This window comes from Littorina saxatilis, linkage group LG12 (genome assembly GCF_037325665.1).
Source record: "Littorina saxatilis isolate snail1 linkage group LG12, US_GU_Lsax_2.0, whole genome shotgun sequence".
Lineage (NCBI taxonomy): Eukaryota > Metazoa > Mollusca > Gastropoda > Littorinimorpha > Littorinidae > Littorina > Littorina saxatilis.
In genome coordinates, this window is record NC_090256.1 from 17798212 (window position 1) to 17820728 (window position 22517).

Consider the following 22517-nt stretch of genomic DNA (forward strand, 5'->3'; position numbering starts at 1 on the left):
TCAATTTCACTGCGTTTTACACGTGCGGAGCACTGACGATGCTATACGGTTTTGGTGAATAAATGCAGTGCGTTCAGTTTCATTCTGTGAGTTCGACAGCTTGACTAAATGTAGTAATATCGCCTCACGCGACTTGTTATGTAAGTTCCTTCAGTTTGAGAAACATGGGTCCGCACGGCCCCACGATGTCTTCCGTGTGTAGTCTAAATTTGACCTTTGGTTTTTTTATTACTTCTCGCTGAAATTTAATGATCTTTTAGGAAATAAGAGCATTTTTTAAGTGTCTGAGGCATTCTTAAAAGCTCATTAAAAATTCAAGAGATATTTGCAATTAAATACCATTCTGGGTCCACACGGACCCACGACGACCGTCGAAGGTTACGAGAAGCGCTTGTCCGTGTATTTCACAAGGAGCTGGCAGATTTTGGATTTTGATAGTATTTTGGAATTTATGGACGTTCTTTGCAAATTAAAGCACATGATTTAATGTGTGTGTGTGTGTGTGTGTGTGTTTGTGTGCTGTGTGTGTGTGTGTGTGTGTGTGTGTGTGTTTGTGTGCTGTGTGTGTGTATGTGTGTGTGTGTGCGTGCGTACGTGCGTGTGTGTGTGTGCGTGCGTGAGTGTTAAAATGTGTGTGGTGTATGAGCGCGCGGGTGGGTGCTAAAGTGCGTGCTCGTGCAAGTGCAAACTGAAGTTCGTGCTCGTGCCCGTGCTGCTTATAGCACAAGAGAAAAGTACAGCCAATCCCAGCACCGACAGAACTTGACTTTTCGCCTGCCTCAGCCATTGCGTGACGGACACACGCGGCGTGAAGCGTGCATGGCGGCTCCACATCAATCATCAAAGACCTCCGCCAACTTTCACTCACCTGTCAGTTTTTCAACTTTCCGGCCGGACGCTCGCAACCTATCCACGACGAAACTATTTATGGGCAACCACTTAGCAGGCTATATAGTGGCCATTAGGATGCCTACTTCGTGCAAACAAGAACAAAATGCTCAAGAGCGAACCGCCTGTTTATCGAGTAAGAAAATTAGTCGAGAAACGTCATCTGGCGGCAAGACGACCGGCCTCTTTGACGCGACCGCCTAGTAACAAGCGTCACGTCTACAATCAAGGGAAGTAATTCAATGGAAGTTTGAAGAGTGTTATAATTGTATTTGATTTTGCTCGATTCTTTTCCAATCGGAGAAACCCGGCTTGAATGGCAGTGAGGGTGCTCTTTCTTGGCCTTCCTCTTGCAAAGTGAAAGCAATCCTTCGGAGCGGTACCATTATTTGTGACGCAGATTCTTATGGTATTGGAAGCGATCTGAGCCCCTTTTTTCTCTTACGGACTAGTCTCCTGTTTTGATCTGGTTATTGGTCATTCAGACTGTCCGAGCTTTACGCACCTGTATGTGTTTTTAACCTAAGACAAATGTCGCCAATGTTTTTACAGAGTGACGTTTAAATAAACGATGTTATCATCATTACGAGGAAGCCCCCTTTCTTTGAGCAGGCAGAGCGAGGAAGGCTCAGATAAAGTTTGACTAAACTTTTGACAACAGCGGCTTGCCATAGCCTGAGTAACACGGACAGCACTCACACCCAATGACCAGCGCGAGAGCTTCACGTGCAGCGACTCTGGCACCAGTTACGTCACAGGCGCACGCGCATCGGACAGGGGAGGGCTGATGAAAGAGTCTCTTCCCGACTAGTGTCTGCGCTGTCCGCCATCGTTATGCGAGTCCGACATCATCGACTTCACGCCCCAGCAGGGGGGTCAGGGCGGGAGGGGTCAGTCGAACCAAAGATCTTTGTAGTCTGGCAGATCTGTGGTTGAACTTCCAGACACGCTGGCGACTGGGACAGGTGAAAATACTTTGGAAATCAGCGCTGGGCGTTCACATCGTTGATTGAAAGCCGCCAGTTCATTGCAGTATCAGTATAGATGGGTCTAGATAATTAATGCAGGTGCTTAGGCAGGTAAGTGTGTATGTATGTGCGGTTTTTCAGGTCAAGAAGCAGTATACCTGAGAAAATAGTCAAGGGCTGTATATATAAGGTATTCAAAAATTTAAGATACATGGCAGGTGTATTTTTTTACAGTCCAGTATTTTGGACTATCGTGCACGCGCATTTCGATTATTATCATCGAACGACCTTCTATAACAAGATAAAATAACGAAAGGACTTGAGCAATCAGGCACAAGGAAACATTTATAAGAGTTACGCAGAAGGAACCTCCTGGTCCCCTATAAGATGCTTCGAACAATTTAATCAAAAGACTTCCATCCTCAAAAGCTTGATCTTGGGTGAGAAAAAAAGGCATTCTCGGCTGGCCAAAATCCTCGATTTTCACCCTGTAACTGTCAAATGGAAGCGGCTTTCTTTGAAGGTAATAACTGTCTAAAACTTTATTATTAAGTTAGGTGTCCACGCGGGCCGCAGAGCTATACAGAACTCGGCGTTCGCGCGGTTGAATTGGCGTTAAACATGCATTGCATTCTTGACCAACTCTCTTAACTCCATCGGGCCACACGCACTAACACGTTTATAGCTCTGTGGTCAGAACTGCCCGCCGAGTCATATAAATATATCACAGGTGGATTTTATACTCAATGGTCACAATTCGTGAATAAACGGCGAGCGGGAATTTCAAAAAGACGAGCAGACACTATTGAGACACCATCACGACTCTTATCGCCCGCTGAGGAGCCAAGCTTCATTACGTCTTACTCAACCGAACAGATAAAGCCCTCAGTGCCTTCATTCGTGTTTCCACCCTGGGAGAAGCAAACACTCGTGGGCCGTACACTTCAAAGCCGACCGCCAAGGCAAGTGAAGAGTCGCGGGTGCCGATTATTATCACTGTGTCTGGACTACAATCACAACAAAGGATTTAAAGCGACGGCGTCCAACTCGTTGTCGTTTGATTCTTTTGTTAGCACGTGCTCCGGCTCAGCAGTGCAGTTCACAGGTATAGGTTGTAAACGGTCACGTTATTAAAAATGTAATTGCGCTTTGTGCACACGTTCAACAATAAACGATATAAGATATTGACGTATTTGGTCCATTTTAGTAAAATAAATGTGCATTATTTTATTAAAAAATGAGATTTCAGAAATTAAACTATTATGTTATTTTGTAAAGCGTTATTAGCCTTCTACAGACCATGCGGTATAGTTGTGAAAAGCTGCATTTCGACTGATTTTCGTATGGGTTTACACAGCAAACAAACCGGCAAACAATTTTTTTTGATGATTTGGTTTGTGTGTTTGCTTAACCGACCACGAAGGGCCATATCAGGGCGGTGCTGCTTTGACATTTAACGTGCGCCACACACAAGACAGAAGTCGCAGCACAGGCTTCATGTCTCACCCAGTCACATTATTCTGACACCGGACCAACCAGTCCTAGCACTAACCCCATAATGCCAGACGCCAGGCGGAGCAGCCACTAGATTGCCAATTTTAAAGTCTTAGGTATGACCCGGCCGGGGTTCGAACCCACGACCTCCCGATCACGGGGCGGACGCCTTACCACTAGGCCAAGCGTGCCGGGTTTTTTAATGATGCATTTTCAGGATCATATATATTCATTTTCAGGATCATATATATTCTTTGGCGCCCCAGAACTGGCAGAATATCATTTCAACCCATGCAAGACTGTGGTTATTTCTGCCAAAACAAACCTTCATTATTGATAAGAAGTTGCAAGACCAGTGAAAATGTTGGTGTAGAGTGTGTAACAGCTCGATGAAGATGTGGGACTATATATACACTGAAATTGACGGGAAAGCATGCAGGTATCTTTCAGAACTACACTTCGATACAATTACCGAATATCAAACCGCTTAACAAAAAGATGCGCTGTAATGGCTGTTCAAAATGGGCTAGCCTACTTGCATCAACCGTTGACGTATACCATACGATGTCACCATGCCCCGTTTCACTCCCAGAGCTATCAGTCTGTGTGAGTTTTCCAGTCGGTTGTCTCCCAATCCACTCTCCCTACCCAAATAGGGTTGTGTATCAGTCTGCCCCCCCTCCCCCCTACCTCTCTTATACCCACCTTAACGTTCCAACCCTGATATATATCACAAAATCGGTTACAACCCCCCCCCCCCCCCCCCCCACCATTTATTCCTTTCCAAGCTCCCACCCCCTCGGGCCTTGTGAGAACTTGATGTATCAGTCTGTCGCCCCGCAACCCGTCTTATACGTCCTTCACGTTCCACCCATAATATATCACTGTGTGAATGCATCAATCTGTTGTCCCTCCACCACATCCCACCTTCATCACGTCCCACCCCTGATATATCACTGTGTGAATGCATCAATCTGTTGCCCCTCCACCACATCCCACCTTCTTCACGTCCCACCCCTGATATATCACTGTGTGAATGCATCAATCTGTTGCCCCTCCACCCCATCCCACCTTCTTCACGTCCCACCCCTGATATATCACTGTGTGAATGCATCAATCTGTTGCCCCTCCACCCCATCCCACCTTCTTCACGTTCCACCCATGATATATCACTGTGTGAATGCATCAATCTGTTGCCCCTCCACCCCATCCCACCTTCTTCACGTCCCACCCCTGATATATCACTGTGTGAATGCATCAATCTGTTGCCCCTCCACCCCATCCCACCTTCTTCACGTCCCACCCCTGTTATATCACTGTGTGAATGCATCAATCTGTTGTCCCTCCACCCTACCCCACCTTCTTCACGTCCCACCCCTGATATATCACTGTGTGAATGCCTCAATCTGTTGCCCCTCCACCCTACCCCACCTTCTTCACGTCCCACCCCTGATATATCACTGTGTGAATGCATCAATCTGTTGTCCCTCCACCCTATCCCACCTTCTTCACGTCCCACCCCTGATATATCACTGTGTGAATGCATCAATCTGTTGTCCCTCCACCCTACCCCACCTTCTTCACGTCCCACCCCTGATATATCACTGTGTGAATGCATCAATCTGTTGTCCCTCCACCCTACCCCACCTTCTTCACGTCCCACCCCTGATATATCACTGTGTGAATGCATCAATCTGTTGTCCCTCCACCCTACCCCACCTTCTTCACGTCCCACCCCTGATATATCACTGTGTGAATGCATCAATCTGTTGGCCCTCCACCCCATCCTACCTTCTTTGCATACCCCCCCCCCCCCTTTTATTCGACCCTCCCCCCCTTTTGACCCTCCATCCCTTCGGGCTGTGTATCATCTGTGTGAGAACTTGATGTAGTATCAGTCCGTGAACCTCCCCATGAAGCTCCCCCACTTGTGAGCCTGCCGAGAAACGGCGCGTGAAGAGCCTGGGTCGCGTGCAACCTCAAAAGCCCGATGAGGGCGGCTCGAGGGGTGAGCGAGGGCCCTTCAGATCGCGGGCCCCGATAGCGTCGAGGGTTGGACGTCTTCAGGGCTCTGTCTTGATGACCATGCGGCCAGTGGGAAAGGGTGGACAACTGACCGTTGATGGACACTAAGTCTTGTCGTCGCCTCCGTGTTGGTCCTTGTTGCAACACTACAGTGCGATGAGGGTGACTCTGCGGCGCCAGGATGATGTTGTTGTTGTAGAGCGTCTCTGTCACCAGACTGATGGCTGTGCGAATTTCACCTTGATCGGAGTCTGCTGTAAAAACAGCAATAACCATTTAGCTGTGTTTCGTTAATTTAAAAAAAAATCAAGAACAATTGATGTCAAATATCGTAACTGCTTTAACTTAAGATAATTCTGGTGTAATCACAATTTCAAAAGAATAAGAAATAAAAAAAGAAAGAAAAAAAGAATAATTAATCAGGTAATCAGACATGCAGCCACCTACCAGACAGACACTTGCATACCTATATCAGTTTAAAACAAGTCCAAGTCGGTGTGTGTTTGTTCCAACAACAGTCACACTTATGCTCTTCAAGTACATGTCAAGAAGTGTGGGAACTTCCAGGTGTGCATGCAGAAAGGGTGCACAATTTGAGAAATATGAGAACTTAAACATATGCAGGGAGGGTAGACAATTCGTGGAAGTTGCGCTCGTGGAATATTGCACTAGTGGTTGTCGCAATATTTGATGTCACGCTACTAGATGTCGCGCTAGTGGTTGTCGCGGTATTTGATGTCACGCTACTAGATGTCGCGCTAGTGGTTGTCGCGGTATTTGATGTCACGCTACTATAGATGTCGCGCTAGTGGTTGTCGCGGTATTTGATGTCACGCTACTAGATGTCGCGCTAGTGGTTGTCGCGGTATTTGATGTCACGCTACTAGATGTCGCGCTAGTGGTTGTCGCAATATTTGATGTCACGCTACTAGATGTCGCGCTAGTGGTTGTCGCGGTATTTGATGTCACGCTACTAGATGTCGCGCTAGTGGTTGTCGCGGTATTTGATGTCACGCTACTAGATGTCGCGCTAGTGGTTATCGCGGTATTTGATGTCACGCTACTAGATGTCGCGCTAGTGGTTGTCGCGTTATTTGATGTCACTCGCGCTAGTGGTTATCGCGGTATTTGATGTCACGCTACTAGATGTCGCGCTAGTGGTTGTCGCAATATTTGATGTCACGCTACTAGATGTCGCACTAGTGGAATGACACCCGTGGTTTGACGTGCACGGGAAGGGTGCTGTAAAATAAGGATAAATAACGTCTACTTTAAATTCATATGATGCGCCCTCAACTTCTCTGGCTGCTCCCTAGGATAATCGGACCCAAAACCAAAAGAATAAGAGCAGAAAATCGAGCAATGTAAGACCAAGCTATTATACGTACGTAGTCAGACTGTCTGATCTGAGCCTTCCTCGTCCAACTTGCGGGCCGTAACCAGTGGGAAAAAACTACGTTTAGATGCTACAACTAAAGGCGCATACCACTTCTGTCGTTCACCCTGAATGATAAGCGATGACGAAACACAGTATGCCAACATACCTGGGTGTTTTTCATTCACCCCGTCCCCGTTTCCCCGTATCAGAAGAGATGGGAAAAATAAAACATTGTTTATGACAAGCTTAAGCCAAGTCGACCTACACCACTCATGGATCGCGTAAATGATGTATCGGCCGATAAGAACATCGCAAGAACTAACACGAAAGCCTGTGTTTTGACGCAAGCACAAACAAAAAGATGACTTCTTCAGGGCGCTGGGAAAAGATTGACTCTTTTTGACAGACGGGACAAGGTCTCCAGCAGGCTAGTTGGCCAAACAGATCAACGGTCCCGACAAAACACATCAGTTGAAACACTAATGGATTGTTTATGCCATCTTGAGACCATCAGTCGTCCATCATGGTGGGGGTCTGAAGTGGTGCGCGGGATTGAAAACAATATCCCCATGTTGTTGCACGGTAAATACTCGCGGTAAGTGGGGAAAATCTTTCAGAATACAAGCGTTTTAGTGTTCGTAAGAACTGACATGTTCCTCCAGCCACAGCTATCGGTCCTTCGTCATATTATACAGCCTTCATCTCTCCCTCCAAAGGTCTTGGCGGTGTCGGCGATGGATAAGTGATAACGAGTGTTTTGTCGTTGTCGCCATCGCTTGATAGACGAGACGCAAACAATGGTCTTTTTGCAGTCATACTGGCTACATCAGATAGTGAACGAAGCTAGAGCGAGAGTGAAAAAAGAGAGAGAGAGAGAGAGAGAGAGAGAGAGAGAGAGAGAGAGAGAGAGAGAGAGAGAGAGAGAGAGCATTGGGGTTTATAGGTAGAAAGAAAGAGAGAGAGAGATGAGAGACCGAGAGAGAGACAGAGAGAGACAGAGCCAGAGAGACAGACAGAGCGAGACAGACAGAGAGAGAGAGAGATATGGAAAGCCAAATCGGCCAACGACGCGCAATTACGGCCGGTGTAACGAGGTCATCTGGACCCCGCCGTCATATTACCCCCTCGATATATACTCGAGACTGAAATATTGTTTCCTGGTAAAATTAATGAAGTGAAATTATTTCAGGACGAAAAGCATATCAGTTTCTTGCATGTGAAGACAATTTGTGGTGAAATGTAATAGATTTCACCCCCAAAATCGATTTCTTCGAAAACGGGTACCGAGTGGTTACGTCCCTTGAATGAGAAGGGAAACATTTCAGGATGAATCAAATTTCCAAGTTAAATACAACAAATTGTTTGGACAAATTTGGCCCCATGATTGTAAGGTATCCAAGGTCACTCATCAGTATACTATTGAAGGTGTTTGTTGTTCAGTGTGGAGTTTATACAAGATCAACGAGGCCTAGAATCGTAATATGACGGCGGGACCAAGATGTCATCGTCACACAGGAATTCCGCGCGGACTTTCAAGCTATTCTCGTCATTGATTGTCCAGAAAGTCCGCGCGGATCATTGGCGTGATCGTGAGCGATCGATTGGAGGTGGGGAACAACCAAAACCAACTGTGATGGTTAGATCTTCATAATTTGTTCTTTTTTTTTCATTTTCATTTTTCATTTATTTATTGTTCCATCGCTGGGAAATTCGGGTCGCTTCCTCCCAGTGGAAAGCTAGCAGCAACGGGGTCGCGCTACCCAGGTGTCTGCGTGTTTAGGTGTATTCAGCCACCTGCACTTATGGCAGAATGACCAAGGTCCTTTACGTGCCACTGTGGCGACACGGGGGTGGGGAGATGGATACCGTCTCTGGGTCTGCACATAAAAGTTGACCCGTGTCCGTCCCGGCCCGAATTTGAACCAGCGACCTTCCGATCACAAGTCCAGTGCTCTACCAACTGAGCTACCGGTGGTAGCGTATTAACGAAACATGTTATTATTGGCCACTGCTACCACTGAGTACGTTAAATCTGATTTGTCATGATTGGAGGTCACGTGCAGTCTTATTTTTGCATACACAAAATGCTAATATCAGTCAAGGATAAGTTAGCTGTAGCATCAGCCTTGACACAAGGACCGCCGAGGTGCGATATTGAAGAATGCAATGACAATGATAAAGATGAGAACACCTCAAGACAAACGAGCTTATCCGAATGCTTACTAACTGCCGTGTCATCCAGCGGTCAACCAGGGGTCATCGAAGGACGACACAAGAAAAAGAAAGTACAAAAGACAACGTTTAAAGAGATTACATTTACACAATAGAAGCACAATCCACCAAAGCGTTTTGTCAACAGATATACACTGTACGCTGCGAGCAGTTTGTTCAGCCTGTCCAAAAAGATTCATCCCATTGCTCAGTCTTCTTCTTTCCGGACCGGAAGCTGGCAAGTCGCCATTCCCTTTCGCCGCGGCAAGGCCGGAGCATGCGCACTGACCGTGCTGTGGTTGAACAAAGCAATGGCGACCGCCTTGTTGACACAACGCAGCGCCCTCTAGTCAACACAAGGGGGGCCACTATGTTTCTGCGTCTGTTTGACTTCGCCTGGGCTCTAACCGTTTTTGGATTTGGGAAACACTTTTCGGCAAACTTCCACTTGTTTTCACACTGCGGCGCTATTTACAGGGTCAGGCGAATCTGGCCAACAAACCACAGTTTGAACAGTGTCTTGTCCCCCCAGTTTGTTCAAATGCTCTCGCCACTGCTGCACGACACAGCCGGAGAATAGCTGCATGTCTTTTATGACAGTGACGGTCGGACTGGGGAACATCATACACAGTTTCTGTTTTATTGTCCTCCCCCCCCCTCCCGCCAAAATACTGGCACTGCGCCGAACTGCACGGGTGAAGGGGGAAGGGGGCGTTAGGGGTAAAGAACACTTTGCACGGACGGAGATACATGTACCCATTTCTGTTTTATTTTCCCTTACATCCATACTTAATTAAGATGTTTCGGACAATGTATAGATTTGAGGTGGATCTATGTATGTGTCAAAGTAGATTATGTCTTTGTCCTACTGAAGAAACCCCGATTGTGAGATAACCAAAACAAAACAAAAATAAATAAAAATCATTAAGATTTAAGTGTTATGACCCCAATTAAGAAGACAAATCGTTAGAACCATGAAAAGGACACCTTTCATTACCGAAATGAGAGTAGTCGCTGGCCAATTCGTTCAGTACTATATCTGCATGCAAAGTATCTGGTCGCGGTTTTGAACCTTGGCCGTTGGGGCAGGAAAAAGCAATTTCTTGAAGTCAATCTTTGACATGCGCTGACTCTGACAGTGCTTGTCCCACCTTTGTAACCACAGCATGCGCCAAGTTCGCTGCGCATGTTAAAGATCATGTGCTCACTTATTTCTCACAACAAGCACGTATACACTTCCAGTGGTTACATTTCATATGTCCGTGGGATAGAAGCTAACATCCAGTTGTCAAAAGAGGATTAGGGACAAAACTTGGGAACTGTTAATGCATAAAGACAATACTTGCATGTTCTTGTTATCACAGTGAGTGTTTTTCTGCTACGCTTCACGTCCTGAAAACAATCCAAAATTACAGATAGGATAAAATAAATCCAAAATCAAAGAGAAAACTGATTCTTTCAAGATAAGTTTTGTGTGAATATTTGTTTGTCTGTTCACTAAAAAGATCGGTGGGTCGAAATATCTGTGAGTGTATTGATTTGTCAATAACAAACGTTCCAACAACCTACCTTTCTTGTTTTTTTGTTTGTTGTATGCAGATAGGATATTAACGTTTCAAGACATTTCGCTTCTCGCTATCTTGAGGTCGAGTAAACCTACTACAATATAATTATAAGCTATTTTATTTTTATCATGACTATATTTGTATCTCTGTTCACTGCACACTAGACCGTTTGATCAACGTACTCGTGAATGATTCAATGTGAATGTTTTCCTGTCACGCCCCCTGAAAACAATCCGTAATCACAGATAGGCTGTTAATATTCTAAGGACGGGCGCAGTGGCGTGGTGGTAACACGTCGGTCTCCTAATCGGGAGGTCGTGAGTTCGAATCCCGGTCGCTGCCGTCTGGTGGTTTAAGAGTGGAGATTTTTCCGATCTCCAGGTCAACTTATGTGCAGACCTGCTAGTGACTTAACCCCCTTCGTGTGTACACGCAAGCACAAGACCAAGTGCGCACGGAAAAGATCCTGTAATCCATGTCAGAGTTCGGTGGGTTATAGAAACACGAAAATACCCATCATGCCTCCTCCGAAATCGGCGTATGCTGCCTGAATGGCGGGGTAAAAACGGCCATACACGTAAAAATCCACTCGTGCTAAAAACATGAGTGAACGTGGGAGTCTTAGCCCATGAACAAAGAAGAAGAAGAAGAAGATATTCCAAAACCTTTCGCTTCTCGTCATCAAGTTGAGGTCGAACAATGCCTACTCACGGCAAGCTATTTTATTTTTCTCATAATTATTTGTATCTTTGTTCACAGCACAGACCATTTCATCAATGTACTCGTGATGTGACAAAGTGACGCCCTGAAACAATCCCAAATTACAAATAGGTTGCTAAAGTTAATGCTTCACGCCATTTGAGGTCGAGCAATACCTATACTCAGATAAGCTACTTCATGTTTCTCATGATGATTATTTGTATCCCTGTTCACGACACAGATCATTTAATGTGAGCAATGTACTCGTGAATGTTTCATTTCGTCAACAAGTAATCGTTCCATAAACTAACCTGTCTTGTTTGTTTGTTTGTTTGTTTGTTTTTGTGGGTTTTTTTTGCGCTACACGCCTTGGTCCATTTTTGCAATGACGTATAAAGGTTCAAGCTTTCCCTCGTCATATCAGCGGCCAAAAGATTAGGGTTGACAGAAGGCTAAACTGGTGCAAGGCTGGCAGGGGACAAAAGGACTGCCGCGGAAACTCACGTCAAAAAGCTGCTGAATGAGATTTCGTTGACAAGGGTTGGTTCACTCGTTTATGACTGCACACGTTAACATTTATATATCAACCAAAATTATTGACAATTTGAAACAGGTGGTTTTTTTTCTTGTCATTGTTTTGCGTTTGGTATCTCCGCAAACGTATATATATGACCGTTTTTATTCAAGCCATAATTATTGCCAGCAACGGGCCAACTTGGAGAGATGCATTGTGTTAGTGTGCATCCATATACTTGCTCTTGGAAAGTAAGTATGACATATTCAACGTGCCCCCCTACGCATTCGTAAACAAGACAGGCTCAGCAAATCTACAGTTGACTCGAAGAAAATTGTTTACAGCGATAGAAGTGTTTATACCTGCTATTGTTCTAGGTTATCACTTGTTTCGCCGACCAAAAATAATATGTGGAAAACTATATACATGTATGTACCGATATTCCCGTGAGAGTTTTTCGTACGGATGCTTTACCCTGCAGATATCATACCACAACCCCTGCATGTCTGATTGGTCTCTGTTAATCAGTAAGTCTATTATTGGATCCGCGCCTCTTTAGTCTTTTAACCCATTACACAACACCGATTTATAGCAAAACCAACAAAACACCATCGCCACTGCATGCACAGTATATATTTATACTGTTTTTATAGAAGCTATAACCGACATTCGCATTACTCAAATCCACCCCATCCGAGTACCAGCAACCGAGACCCCGACGTATGTGTTCAATAAAGGCCCCTAATTGGGCGGCGTGCGGTGTATGGCTGGCGAAGAGGACCTCATTTCCTCGTCACTTCACATTTCTGTCTGTCAAGCGCCGAGCCGACCATTGAAGGCCAACGAGCCGTGATGATCTGACAAGCGGGCTGAAGAAAAGAAAGTCTCAAAAGAGCAGTCTTCTTGCAGCGCAGAGAAGGGCAGACCCTGATTTGGCCGACAGATATGATAATACTCTATACGCAGGTTTACGGAGATGAGCCGGTGTGGGATTGGGAGGCGGTGGAGACAGAGAGGGTAATACCCTATTCAGACATTATATATGAACCTCACGGCATAGTCCCTTTCTTCAGCAGGGCCGCGCGAGGAACGGAAAGTTTAGACACTGCATAATAATTATAAGTACAGTAGGCCCGGATTTGTTTCTCTTTTTTTTCACTCTTAGCATATAACCACGACATGTCCCAAATAGACACTAGTTCTGGGGACAGAAATATTAAGTTAGCATAGCATAGCATTTTTTTCAGATTTTCTGTTCATAAGCTCTAGACATCATTCTTTTTAAAACCTAATCTTCTCAGATTTGTCGAGGTCTCAGAAAGGGGTTTTCACTGCAGTAGTATTTTTATGCTGAGCTTTTTGCAAAGAGGTCGATGGATAAGAGTATAAGACGTACGCCGAGGTAGAAGAATCGACGGGTGACACTTTGCTTGGTGGCATTTCATGCAGTGCCTTTAGCTTTGGAAATGCCTGAAAAAGGCCAGAGATCCATGCATTTTCAATATGATCTGCTGTTTTCAAAAACGATTGTGTTCATTGTCGTAAATGCGCCGATGAGACAAAAACTGCACTTTCCCAGATAAACAAAAGAGACAAGAAATTCCTCCGAGGTAGGAAAAACACCCCCGTTGGTCAAAGGGAAATAACCATTCTCACTGCCACCAACTGAGAAGGTTATTTCCCTTTGACCATTAATATGTGCCTCTATAAGTCCTTGTAGAATCTTAATCCACCAATAACTCCCTAACCGTGTGTTTGACTGGTCCCAATTTTTGTAAGGACCGTCTCAGGAATGTATAGAACCTGTTCACCAAGTTTGGTGACGATCGGTCCGTTCATTCTTGAGATCTATATGCGAACACAAACACACACCCAAACAAACAAACAAACACACCGGGGGTGTAAAAATCCGGTAAAAACGAGTTGCAGCGGTCGCAGAAGCAACAACTTAAAACATCAACAAAAGAGACAAGAACGAGAAAAAACACATGAGGACTTTTCTTTGTATCTTCACTTTTTGGGGCTTGTTGCTGATAGGCTACACACTTATTTGTTGTCTTTTACGACCTATTCTCTGAATTCTCGCCATAAACCAGTCGGGTTAACTGACTGATCTGCATGGGCTGATGTTTTCAAGTAAACAGCTCTGTTTATAGTAGATATGTGTACAAAGAAGCTAGGCTGGGAATTTATTTCTTAATACATGTACTTTACGTGGTTAATTAAGTGCTTCATCGGGTGATCAACGAGCAAGGTAGCCTTTGTCTGTGTGTCCTCTGGTCTGTTTTGTTTGTTTGTTTGTGATAACTTTGCAGAATATGCCATGTTTGTTCCAACTCTGAGGGAGGAAAGTATATATTTCGGGCATGAAACAACACAAACGAAAAATGGGTGGCTTCGGGACCGGTGCATGCATGGCTTCAATACCACCTGAAACTCTGTGTAACTGCGACTGTGGACGTCTACTTTTGTGGCGTATACGAATGCTGCTTCGGGGCCGCCATGCAAGTATCCCAACAGATTCTCCTGCAGAGGGTCTCGTCATTGTCTTTCCATATGTCTTGCATCCTTCTGAATTGGGACTGACTTCTGGAGTCGACGCATGGGTGGTGATTACTAGTGTCTTCCAAAACTGACAAGCAGAAGAGGGCTTCACGACTGTATACAACAAATCAACGATCCATAAGTCATATTATGCTCGCGACCTTTAATGTACTGAGTATTCGAGTTTCCCAGAAGTGAGACTAAGATTAGCTGAAGTCGACTGATCACCATACACCGGAAACCTTATTTACGACTCGACACAATCGAACACGTTGTTCAGGAATACGGAAGCAAGAAAGGGGTCTGGGCGCTTTAACCGTCTGTCCACCCGTGTCCCTACCGAAACGCAAAGGTTTCCGGTGTACGGTGATCAATTGACTAACTGCGGTTTGACAACAAGTAGCCGGCAAACGGTAAGACCTCGCGCTGTGGGCAATAATCGGATGCATAAAACTCATTGCCAAACATTTACCTCCAGTCGTTTCTCGATCAACACTGACTTGCTAAAGCCACCCGCTCGATTTTGTCGAGTGGTCACAAACGTTTCCGGTGGCGATCGTTACAGCATGAAACTCATTGCCAAACATTTACTTCCAGTCGTTTCTCGATCAACACTGACTTGCTAAAGCCACCCGCTCGATTTTGTCGAGTGGTCACAAACGTTTCCGGTGGCGATCGTTACAGCATGAAACTCATTGCCAAACATTTACTTCCAGTCGTTTCACGATCAACACTGACTTCCTAAAGCCACCCGCTCCATTTTGTCGAGTTGTAAAAAAACGTTTCCTGTGGCGATCGTGGCGATCGTTACAGCATAAAACTCATTCCCAAACATTTACCTCCAGTCGTTTCTAGATCAAAACTGATTTCCTAAAGCCATGGCCCCGCTCCATTTCGTGGAGTTGTAAAAAAAACGTTTCCGGTGGCGATCGTGGCGATCGTTACAGCATAAAACTCATTGCCAAACATTTACTTCCAGTCTTTTCTAGATCACCACTGACGTCCTAATATAAAGCCACCCGCTCGACTTTGTCGAGTTGTAAACTTGAAAAGGTTTCCGGTGGCAATCGTTACAGCAAACACTGCAACAGTCGATCAGTGGATCAATCGACTCGCTGCAGTAGGAGCACGGGTGGACGCCGGTCGGCCAGGCAAGACCCTGTTGAGTCGCTGTGGGCGGCAGTGAGGGAGGGCTCGGGCTGCGCGACTACTCAACTCCAGTGGAGTGGATAGAGGAGCTTTTTGGGAGACGACTGTGAGGGGGGAGGGGTGATCAGTATATCAACAAGGGAGTAAAATCAACACGGCGTTCAGCGTGACACAGCGCAACCCGCTTCAGGCAGCTATCGGCCCGCCGACCCGCCGCTCTGGCGCCCGTCGCCCTAAACTGCTGCCATCAAACATTAGCATAACAAACCCCGCCCCCTTAGGGTCCGCCCCTTTTTTCTCCGTCTGGGAAAGAAGAAACTTTGTAAGATCAAGTCAGTTCAGTTGCGAGAACATAAGATTCAACAGAAGTCAGAAAGACTTAAAAGAACAGAACCAAGAACAGGTGGTGGTGGTGGTTGAACAAACGCTGCAGCCTGTAGATGTTGGGAAATTTCCCCCGATCTCCAAACAGCCCTAATCGTAACTTGTAGGGTTGCCTCTCCGGCAGTGAAAACGAAACAAGGACCGCGCCAGCCAGTTGAGGAGGGGGCTAAAGATTTGACGGACGTAGTGTTACAGTGCTCTAGAGGAAAAAAAGCGAGACTTGGAGTTTGTTTTATTCCGCTGGGATCAAGCGGCGGAGGGAGAGGTTGCGAGTGTATGTAGCTAGTGTAGACTAAATGGCTGCTAAGTGCTGACGAACGTGGCCCGAGTAGTGTAGCGAGCGGGAGGGGGCTGGCTTTCTCAGTCTCTCTCTATGCTGGTGATGTGTTTGCGGTGTGTACATTAGCTGACTGCTCACTTGGCGGTTTGGCCTCCGCTGCTCCGACACTGAAGTTTTACCTGTGTCGGGCTCAGTGTGTGTGACTCGCTACCATGTGTGTGTGTGTTTCTGTGTGTATCACTGGTCTATCCTTTTAAAAGCTTGTCGCTGAATCTTCATACAGTGTCTGTGAATTTCTCCAAAAAAAACTTCACCAGTTCAGGACCTAACCAACAAACTTCTCCTGTGCGTCGTCGCGGATTTCATCAACAAACTTGGCCTCATGGAGATGTCTCCATACCTTGGACTCAATAACCACTCCACCAAGCACGTTGTCATAATGTTGTCTGTCTGATGAGGAAGGACCCACACGGCCATGCCTGAGGTAGAGTTTTGTTCTTGTTGCGTGGATCGATCGTCAGCGACGTAACCCAAGCCGCAGTTCATTTCTGTGTTGACACGGACCCCGATGACAGCACACTGCAAATCCTGCCTGGCGCTGTTCTACTAGCACAGGTAGTAGTAGTAGTAGTCGGCGGCAGCGGCGGCGGTGGTAGCGGAACTGTGGTATCACCGTTCCGTTCCTTGTGTGAGATTATTGACTTTTCCTGCTTGGCTTGTAGTCTTTTACACCGTCGTTTGTTGTTGGAGCGAGGCGAGTTTTGTAGGGAGCAGCGTGGGGCGGTGTTTCTTGTTCCAAGGCACGTGCGTGTTGATGTTGATGCGGTGGTACATGGTGTGTGTGTGTGTGTCTGTGCAGTGGCCCGTGACGGGCAAAGCACGCGCCGTGTGATGTCGACAGCTGGCTGATGCAGGGGCAGTGCCACAGAGATATAGACGGTGCTCGTGCTGATGTCGGCGAGGTGACTGACAAGCCGTGTCGAGTTCCACACCGAGATCAACGTGCTGAGCATACCTTGCCCAGGTCACATCCAGTTCACTCATCTTCCTCGTGAAGACACTACTGTCTTCGCATCCACCCTGCCTCGTGCTGTCTTAGCCGGATACATTTGATATCTTCCTCAGACCTATACCTACTGACCACTGCCTCAAGGTGTCTTCGGAGGCTTGGGATACATGGATACAAACTTATGAAGAATCAAAACTAAAACAGAATGGTAGGTAATTGGAACGTGTATTATTGACAAAACAAAACGTTACACTAACTATAGTACTTATGAAGTAACTTACTAGTACTTATAGTTTCATACTTATATGTGAAGATAACTTTTGCTTGCGAGCAAAACCACATTGCACCGTGCACAGTAACACTCGTTGAAGATATATAGGATGTATATTGTTGGTCGACTTCAGGTCTGTAAACCCTATACATTGTTCATTTAGGATTAATTTTCATTTAGGATTAATTTGCATTCTCTGATGCCGTAATAATTAAGTGGCCAGAGTCCAATCTGAATTGTAGTTGAGGAAGATAATCAACGAGGGAAATGAAAGCAGATATTTTACATCCAAATAAGAGGTAGTTGCAAAACGCTGAATTTAAAACAACAATGCCCTATCAGCTCATTTCTTGTCATACAGATAGTTGATTAGCTCTGGGGTCTTGAACTTAATTCACCTCCACATTCTAATTCTCAGTCTACACTAATGCAGGCGGCGTGCCAATCGCTACCGTGTACAGTGTCATCCTCAGCGTGTCACTCCACTGTCAGGCTAACAGTTACTGATCAGCTGTCAACTTGTCACGGTTCAAATAACCGCATGAACTTGTCACGGTTCAGATATATAATACATTTGCATACTGAGCAGACGTAGCACACTTTTTTTCTCAGTTTTTTCTTATCTGTTGTACTTTTTGGGGTTGCAGATGTAGTGCAAGTTTCAAGGAGCACAACACCACTCAGAGCGAGTTTTATGCAGAGCGTCGCCAGGAGAAATTGCCCATAAAACGTCGCTCGATCGTCGTCTGATCTGCTCTAATCGACATAGTGTGTGTGTGTGTGTGTAGGTGTCTTCGTTTTTGCGCTGTGCTGTTGTTGTTCAACGGCGACAGTCAGTGTGGATTTGACCTGCGACAACCTTGCAAGGTACATTTGTGAAATAAACTCCAGACAAGGACTGAGTAGACAGAGAGAATCTTGACGAAAGAGGAGCACAAAGGAAAGAAGAAAGGAAGATAAAGGAAGAAGATAAAAGAGCGAGTAAGAGGAGAGCAAGGAGAAATAATGAGAACAAATAGGAGACCATGTAGGAGTAAAAAAAGGAGAACAAAATAGAACAACAAAAACAGGATAAAGGGAACTAAATATTATAGACCACGAAGGCGTAAACAAGAGGCTAAGGATAGATACAGAAGATTTTACCAAGAAAGAGTAAAAAAGGAGACAAGTAAAGAAACCGAAAGGGATTTTATGGAGGAATCGACATTGGACTAAACAGGAGTTCACATGCATCTTTGGACCAAACAGGAGTAAAGACGCGACCATACATAAGACCACGACGAGGAGTAAAGGGGAGGAATAAGAGGAGGAGGAGGAGGAGGAGTGTGTTGGTGCAACTGGCCAGATGCGGGCATCACGCCTGATGGAGCCAGCGCCGTGCCTCCTGTTGCTGCTGCTCTGGGGATACTGTCTCGCCGTCATTGATGGGGGAGGTCAGTACATGTGATTGTGACGCATTATTTTAGAAGACACACGCGAACGAGCGCACATGCACACTCATGCATACGTGCACGTACTCACGCGCGCACGCACGCATACACACACACTTACCCGCGTGCGTTCGCACACTGCTATAGAGCCGGACAGACCTAGTATATATATATAACAAAATCAAGGAAAAGAAAAGCCAAACAAAGAATGTCAAGTGGCAGCATATAATTATATATTATACAAGTCATTTAACATACTACATACAACCTTTCCTCTGAAGCCATGCACACACGTATTATTAGAACATAATCAATCTGCAATAGGCTACATAAGGATAAAAGGGGTCCTTAACGTCCTCACAGGAAATTTTCCTTTCAGGGACATGAGTTGATGATATAGGCTACACAAACGCTTGACTGCTCTTATAGCATAACGCCCTCCACAGCTTGTTGACTTCTTGCATGTCTTTTCATGACCATGTCTGGGGACCCTCGAGTCAGTATATAATCGCGGCAGCAGGTGGAAAGGTATGCTATAGCGAGAGAGGCGGGGGCTCTCTTAGCGATGAAGGTAATGAACCGATGTCAAGTGTTTACCTAGCTCTAGTCAAGCGACTGCCATTTAGGACAGGGTGTCGACAGTCGCTTCACTAAACATCGCAAACTTTTTTTCCCCTCTGCTCTATCTCTAGCTCTCTCTCTCTCTCTCTCTCTCTCTCTCTCTCTCTCTCTCTCTCTCTCTCTCTCTTCGCTCCCTCTCTCTCTTCCCTCCCTCTTTCTCTCCCTCTCTCCCTCTCTCTCTCTCTCTCTCCCTCTCTCTCTCTCTCTCTCTTCCCTCCCTCTCCCTCTCTCCCTCTCTCTCTCTCTCTCTCTTTATCTCTCTCTCTCTCTCTCTCTCTCTCTCTCTCTCTCTCTCTCTCTCTCTCTCTCTCTCTCTCTCTCTCTCTTTCTCTCTCCCCCACCTCTCTCGCTCTCTCTCTCCCTCTCCCTCTCTCTCTCTCCCTCTCTCTCGCTCTCTCTCTTTCTCTCACTCTCTCTCTCTCTCTCTCTCTCTCTCTCTCTCTCTCTCTCTCTCTCTCTCTCTCTCTCTCTCTCCTCTTCGTCTTTTTCCTTCTCGATCGGGATCTGTTTTGCGACTGTCGCTGTGTGCTTTTAAAATGTTGACTTGCTGGTGTAGGAGCTTGATCCCTTAATTCACAGGCCGTAATGTTCGACAGTCAGTTGTCGCGTTTACCTGCATGGATATGCTGTTTTTGTTGGTTTGCTTTGAAACTCTTTATCTGTCTCTCTGCCTCTTTCTGTTTCTGTCTGTTTGTCTGTCTGGCTGTCTAACCCAGAAACAAACAAACAAACACAACTTTGGAACTCTTTTTCTGTCTCTTTGTATTTTTCCCTGTCTGTCTGTTTGTCTGTCTGCCTGTTTAACCCAAAAACAAACACACACAAGTTGATTTCATTGAAGGAGACGCCACCTTCTTTTTTTTCTAGCGTCACTACAATAACTTGAACAAGAAAGAAAATACCATACATGTATATAGAATGCTCATTTGGAAGTGTTAAACAGACAGTCGTCTCTGTAATCCATGTCAGAGTTTGGTGGGTTATATAGAAACACGAAAATACCAAGCATGCATCCTCCAAAAGCGGCGTATGGCTGCCTGAATGGCGGGGTTAAAACGGTCATACACGTAAAAAACCTACTCGTGCAAAAACATGAGTGAATGTGGGAGTTTCAGACCATGAAAGAAGAAGAAGAAGAAGAAGAAGAAGAAGAAGAAGAAGAAGAAGAAGAAGAAAAAGTCTCTTTTTTTCTCGGGTTTAAGTGTTTTCAATTCTTTCTTGCCGCTCTTCCTCAGTCTTTCCCATCCTCATTTTTCCCCAACCGTTTAGTTCAACCATGGAGTCATCCCCCAACGTCGTTCTTCAAACAAAGTGCAAAAGTCAAACGGCCCGGTTTTGGGGGGCATGTTTAACATCACACAACTTGCGGGGAAGAAGGGAGGAAGGATACATACATGTATGTATAGACTGAGATTTGTCACGAGGAACAGACTAGAACACACGAGCAAGCAGAAAAAAGTATGACAGGCGATCGACAATCTGTTCAGTTGTTTAAACAAGGTGTTATTCAATTCAACATTTCATCTCGTACATTCAGACTATGACATTCTCTTCACATGCATCGTCCCCATCTTAATTACACCCCCGGTATAGGGGTGTGTATAGGTTTCGGTCGATGTGTTTGTTTGTTTGTTTGTTTATTTGTTTGTTTGTTTGTTTGTGTGTTTGTTTTCGCATATAGATCTCAAGAATTAATGGACCGATCGTCACCAAACTTGGTGAACAGGTTCTATACATTCCTGAGACGGTCCTTACAAAAATTGGGACCAGTCAAACACACGGTTAGGGAGTTATTGGTGGATTAAAATTATACAAGGACTTATAGAGGGAGATATTAATGGTCAAAGGGAAATAACCATTCTCACTCAGTCACTGCCACCAACTGAGAAGGTTATTTCCCTTTGACGGGGGTGTTTTTCCTACCTCGGAGGAATTTCTTGTTGACTTTTTTGTCAACAGTCGCGACGGGGGAGTGTATTAAGGAGAGAAACAGAACAAGAAACAATTGGTACGCTATAATGTTAGCAATGTTAAGTAACTGCATGGAGTTCTATTATGGATAATGATCAGAATGATGAATTCTGTTTATTTTGAAAAGTTCAATCAATAATGCGCAGAAGGCATTTTCACAACGAAATACATGCAGGGGATGGGGGTTAAATGCACAGTATTAGTGCATTTCATTACAGAGAAAGAGAAAAAAACAAGGAGAGAGAGAAAGAAAAAAAAATACACAGACAGAGGTGTGGGGTCGACCGCGTTGGGAAGTGTTAACTTCATTATTTGGCCGTTAGTCCCCCGGTGTGTAAGCGATCCTCCGTGGGGGGTGCGGGGTGGGGTTGAGTTTTTAATTTTTTTTTTTTTTTTTTTTTTTGGGGGGGGGGGTGTTGAAGACATCGACAGTGCAACAGATCTCTGTCTGCATGCAGCGTGCATTACATGGTCTGTCTGTATGCTTGTTCACAACAGGCACTGCCACCGTGGAACCCCTCTTATAAGACACCCCATCCAATCCGACCCCATCGTCCTTGAAGACCCTGTTTTTTTTCAGATTTTCTGTTCATAACCTCTGTAAGTTAACCTCCATTTTCAGACTCCCCAGGTTTTTTTTAAAGAGATTTTTTTTTAAAGATTGTTGGGGAGGATTTTAAAAGGGGCGCTCCACTGTTCTATAGTTGTGCAATCCCGGGAGCGTATACATACACGTGCAATACATCGACCTGCACGCTATGCTGATGCTTCAAGATAAGAGGTGTTGGCTGAATTGTTTGTGTGTACTTTTATGCCAACGTCGGAGGACCCTCCCTTACGTCATAAAAGTTAAGAGAAGATTATTGCATGAGGTTTGTGTGCTTTGATAAGTAGCATGCAGGTAACTGGTTTGATCCCTGTGTTGTTTAACTAAATAACCGGATTGATTAGTGTGTTCCTTTTAGGGGGTGCTGGAGGGGGGGGGGGGGGGAGGGTGCAACCGAATTTTGTGTCGTATTGACAATGATTTAAAATCAAATTGGGCAAAAAGAAGACAGGGAGAAAATCTACAGAAACAAGAAAGAGAGAGGAGGAGCCGATAAAGTTGGCGAAGGA

At 45.3% G+C, this 22517-nt stretch overlaps 1 protein-coding gene across 2 annotated transcripts; it reads left to right on the plus strand.

Moving 5' to 3' along the window:
- Positions 1-15573: 15573 nt before the first annotated feature.
- On the plus strand, positions 15574-18812 carry LOC138981402 (BMP and activin membrane-bound inhibitor homolog; the record flags this gene model as incomplete). 2 transcript variants are annotated; one of them, XM_070354318.1, is given in 3 exon segments in its annotated part: positions 15574-16714; positions 16959-17316; positions 18027-18812. In XM_070354318.1, a coding segment is annotated over 1 exon segment (88 nt), but the record flags the coding sequence as incomplete, so codon positions are not given.
- Positions 18813-22517: the final 3705 nt, after the last annotated feature.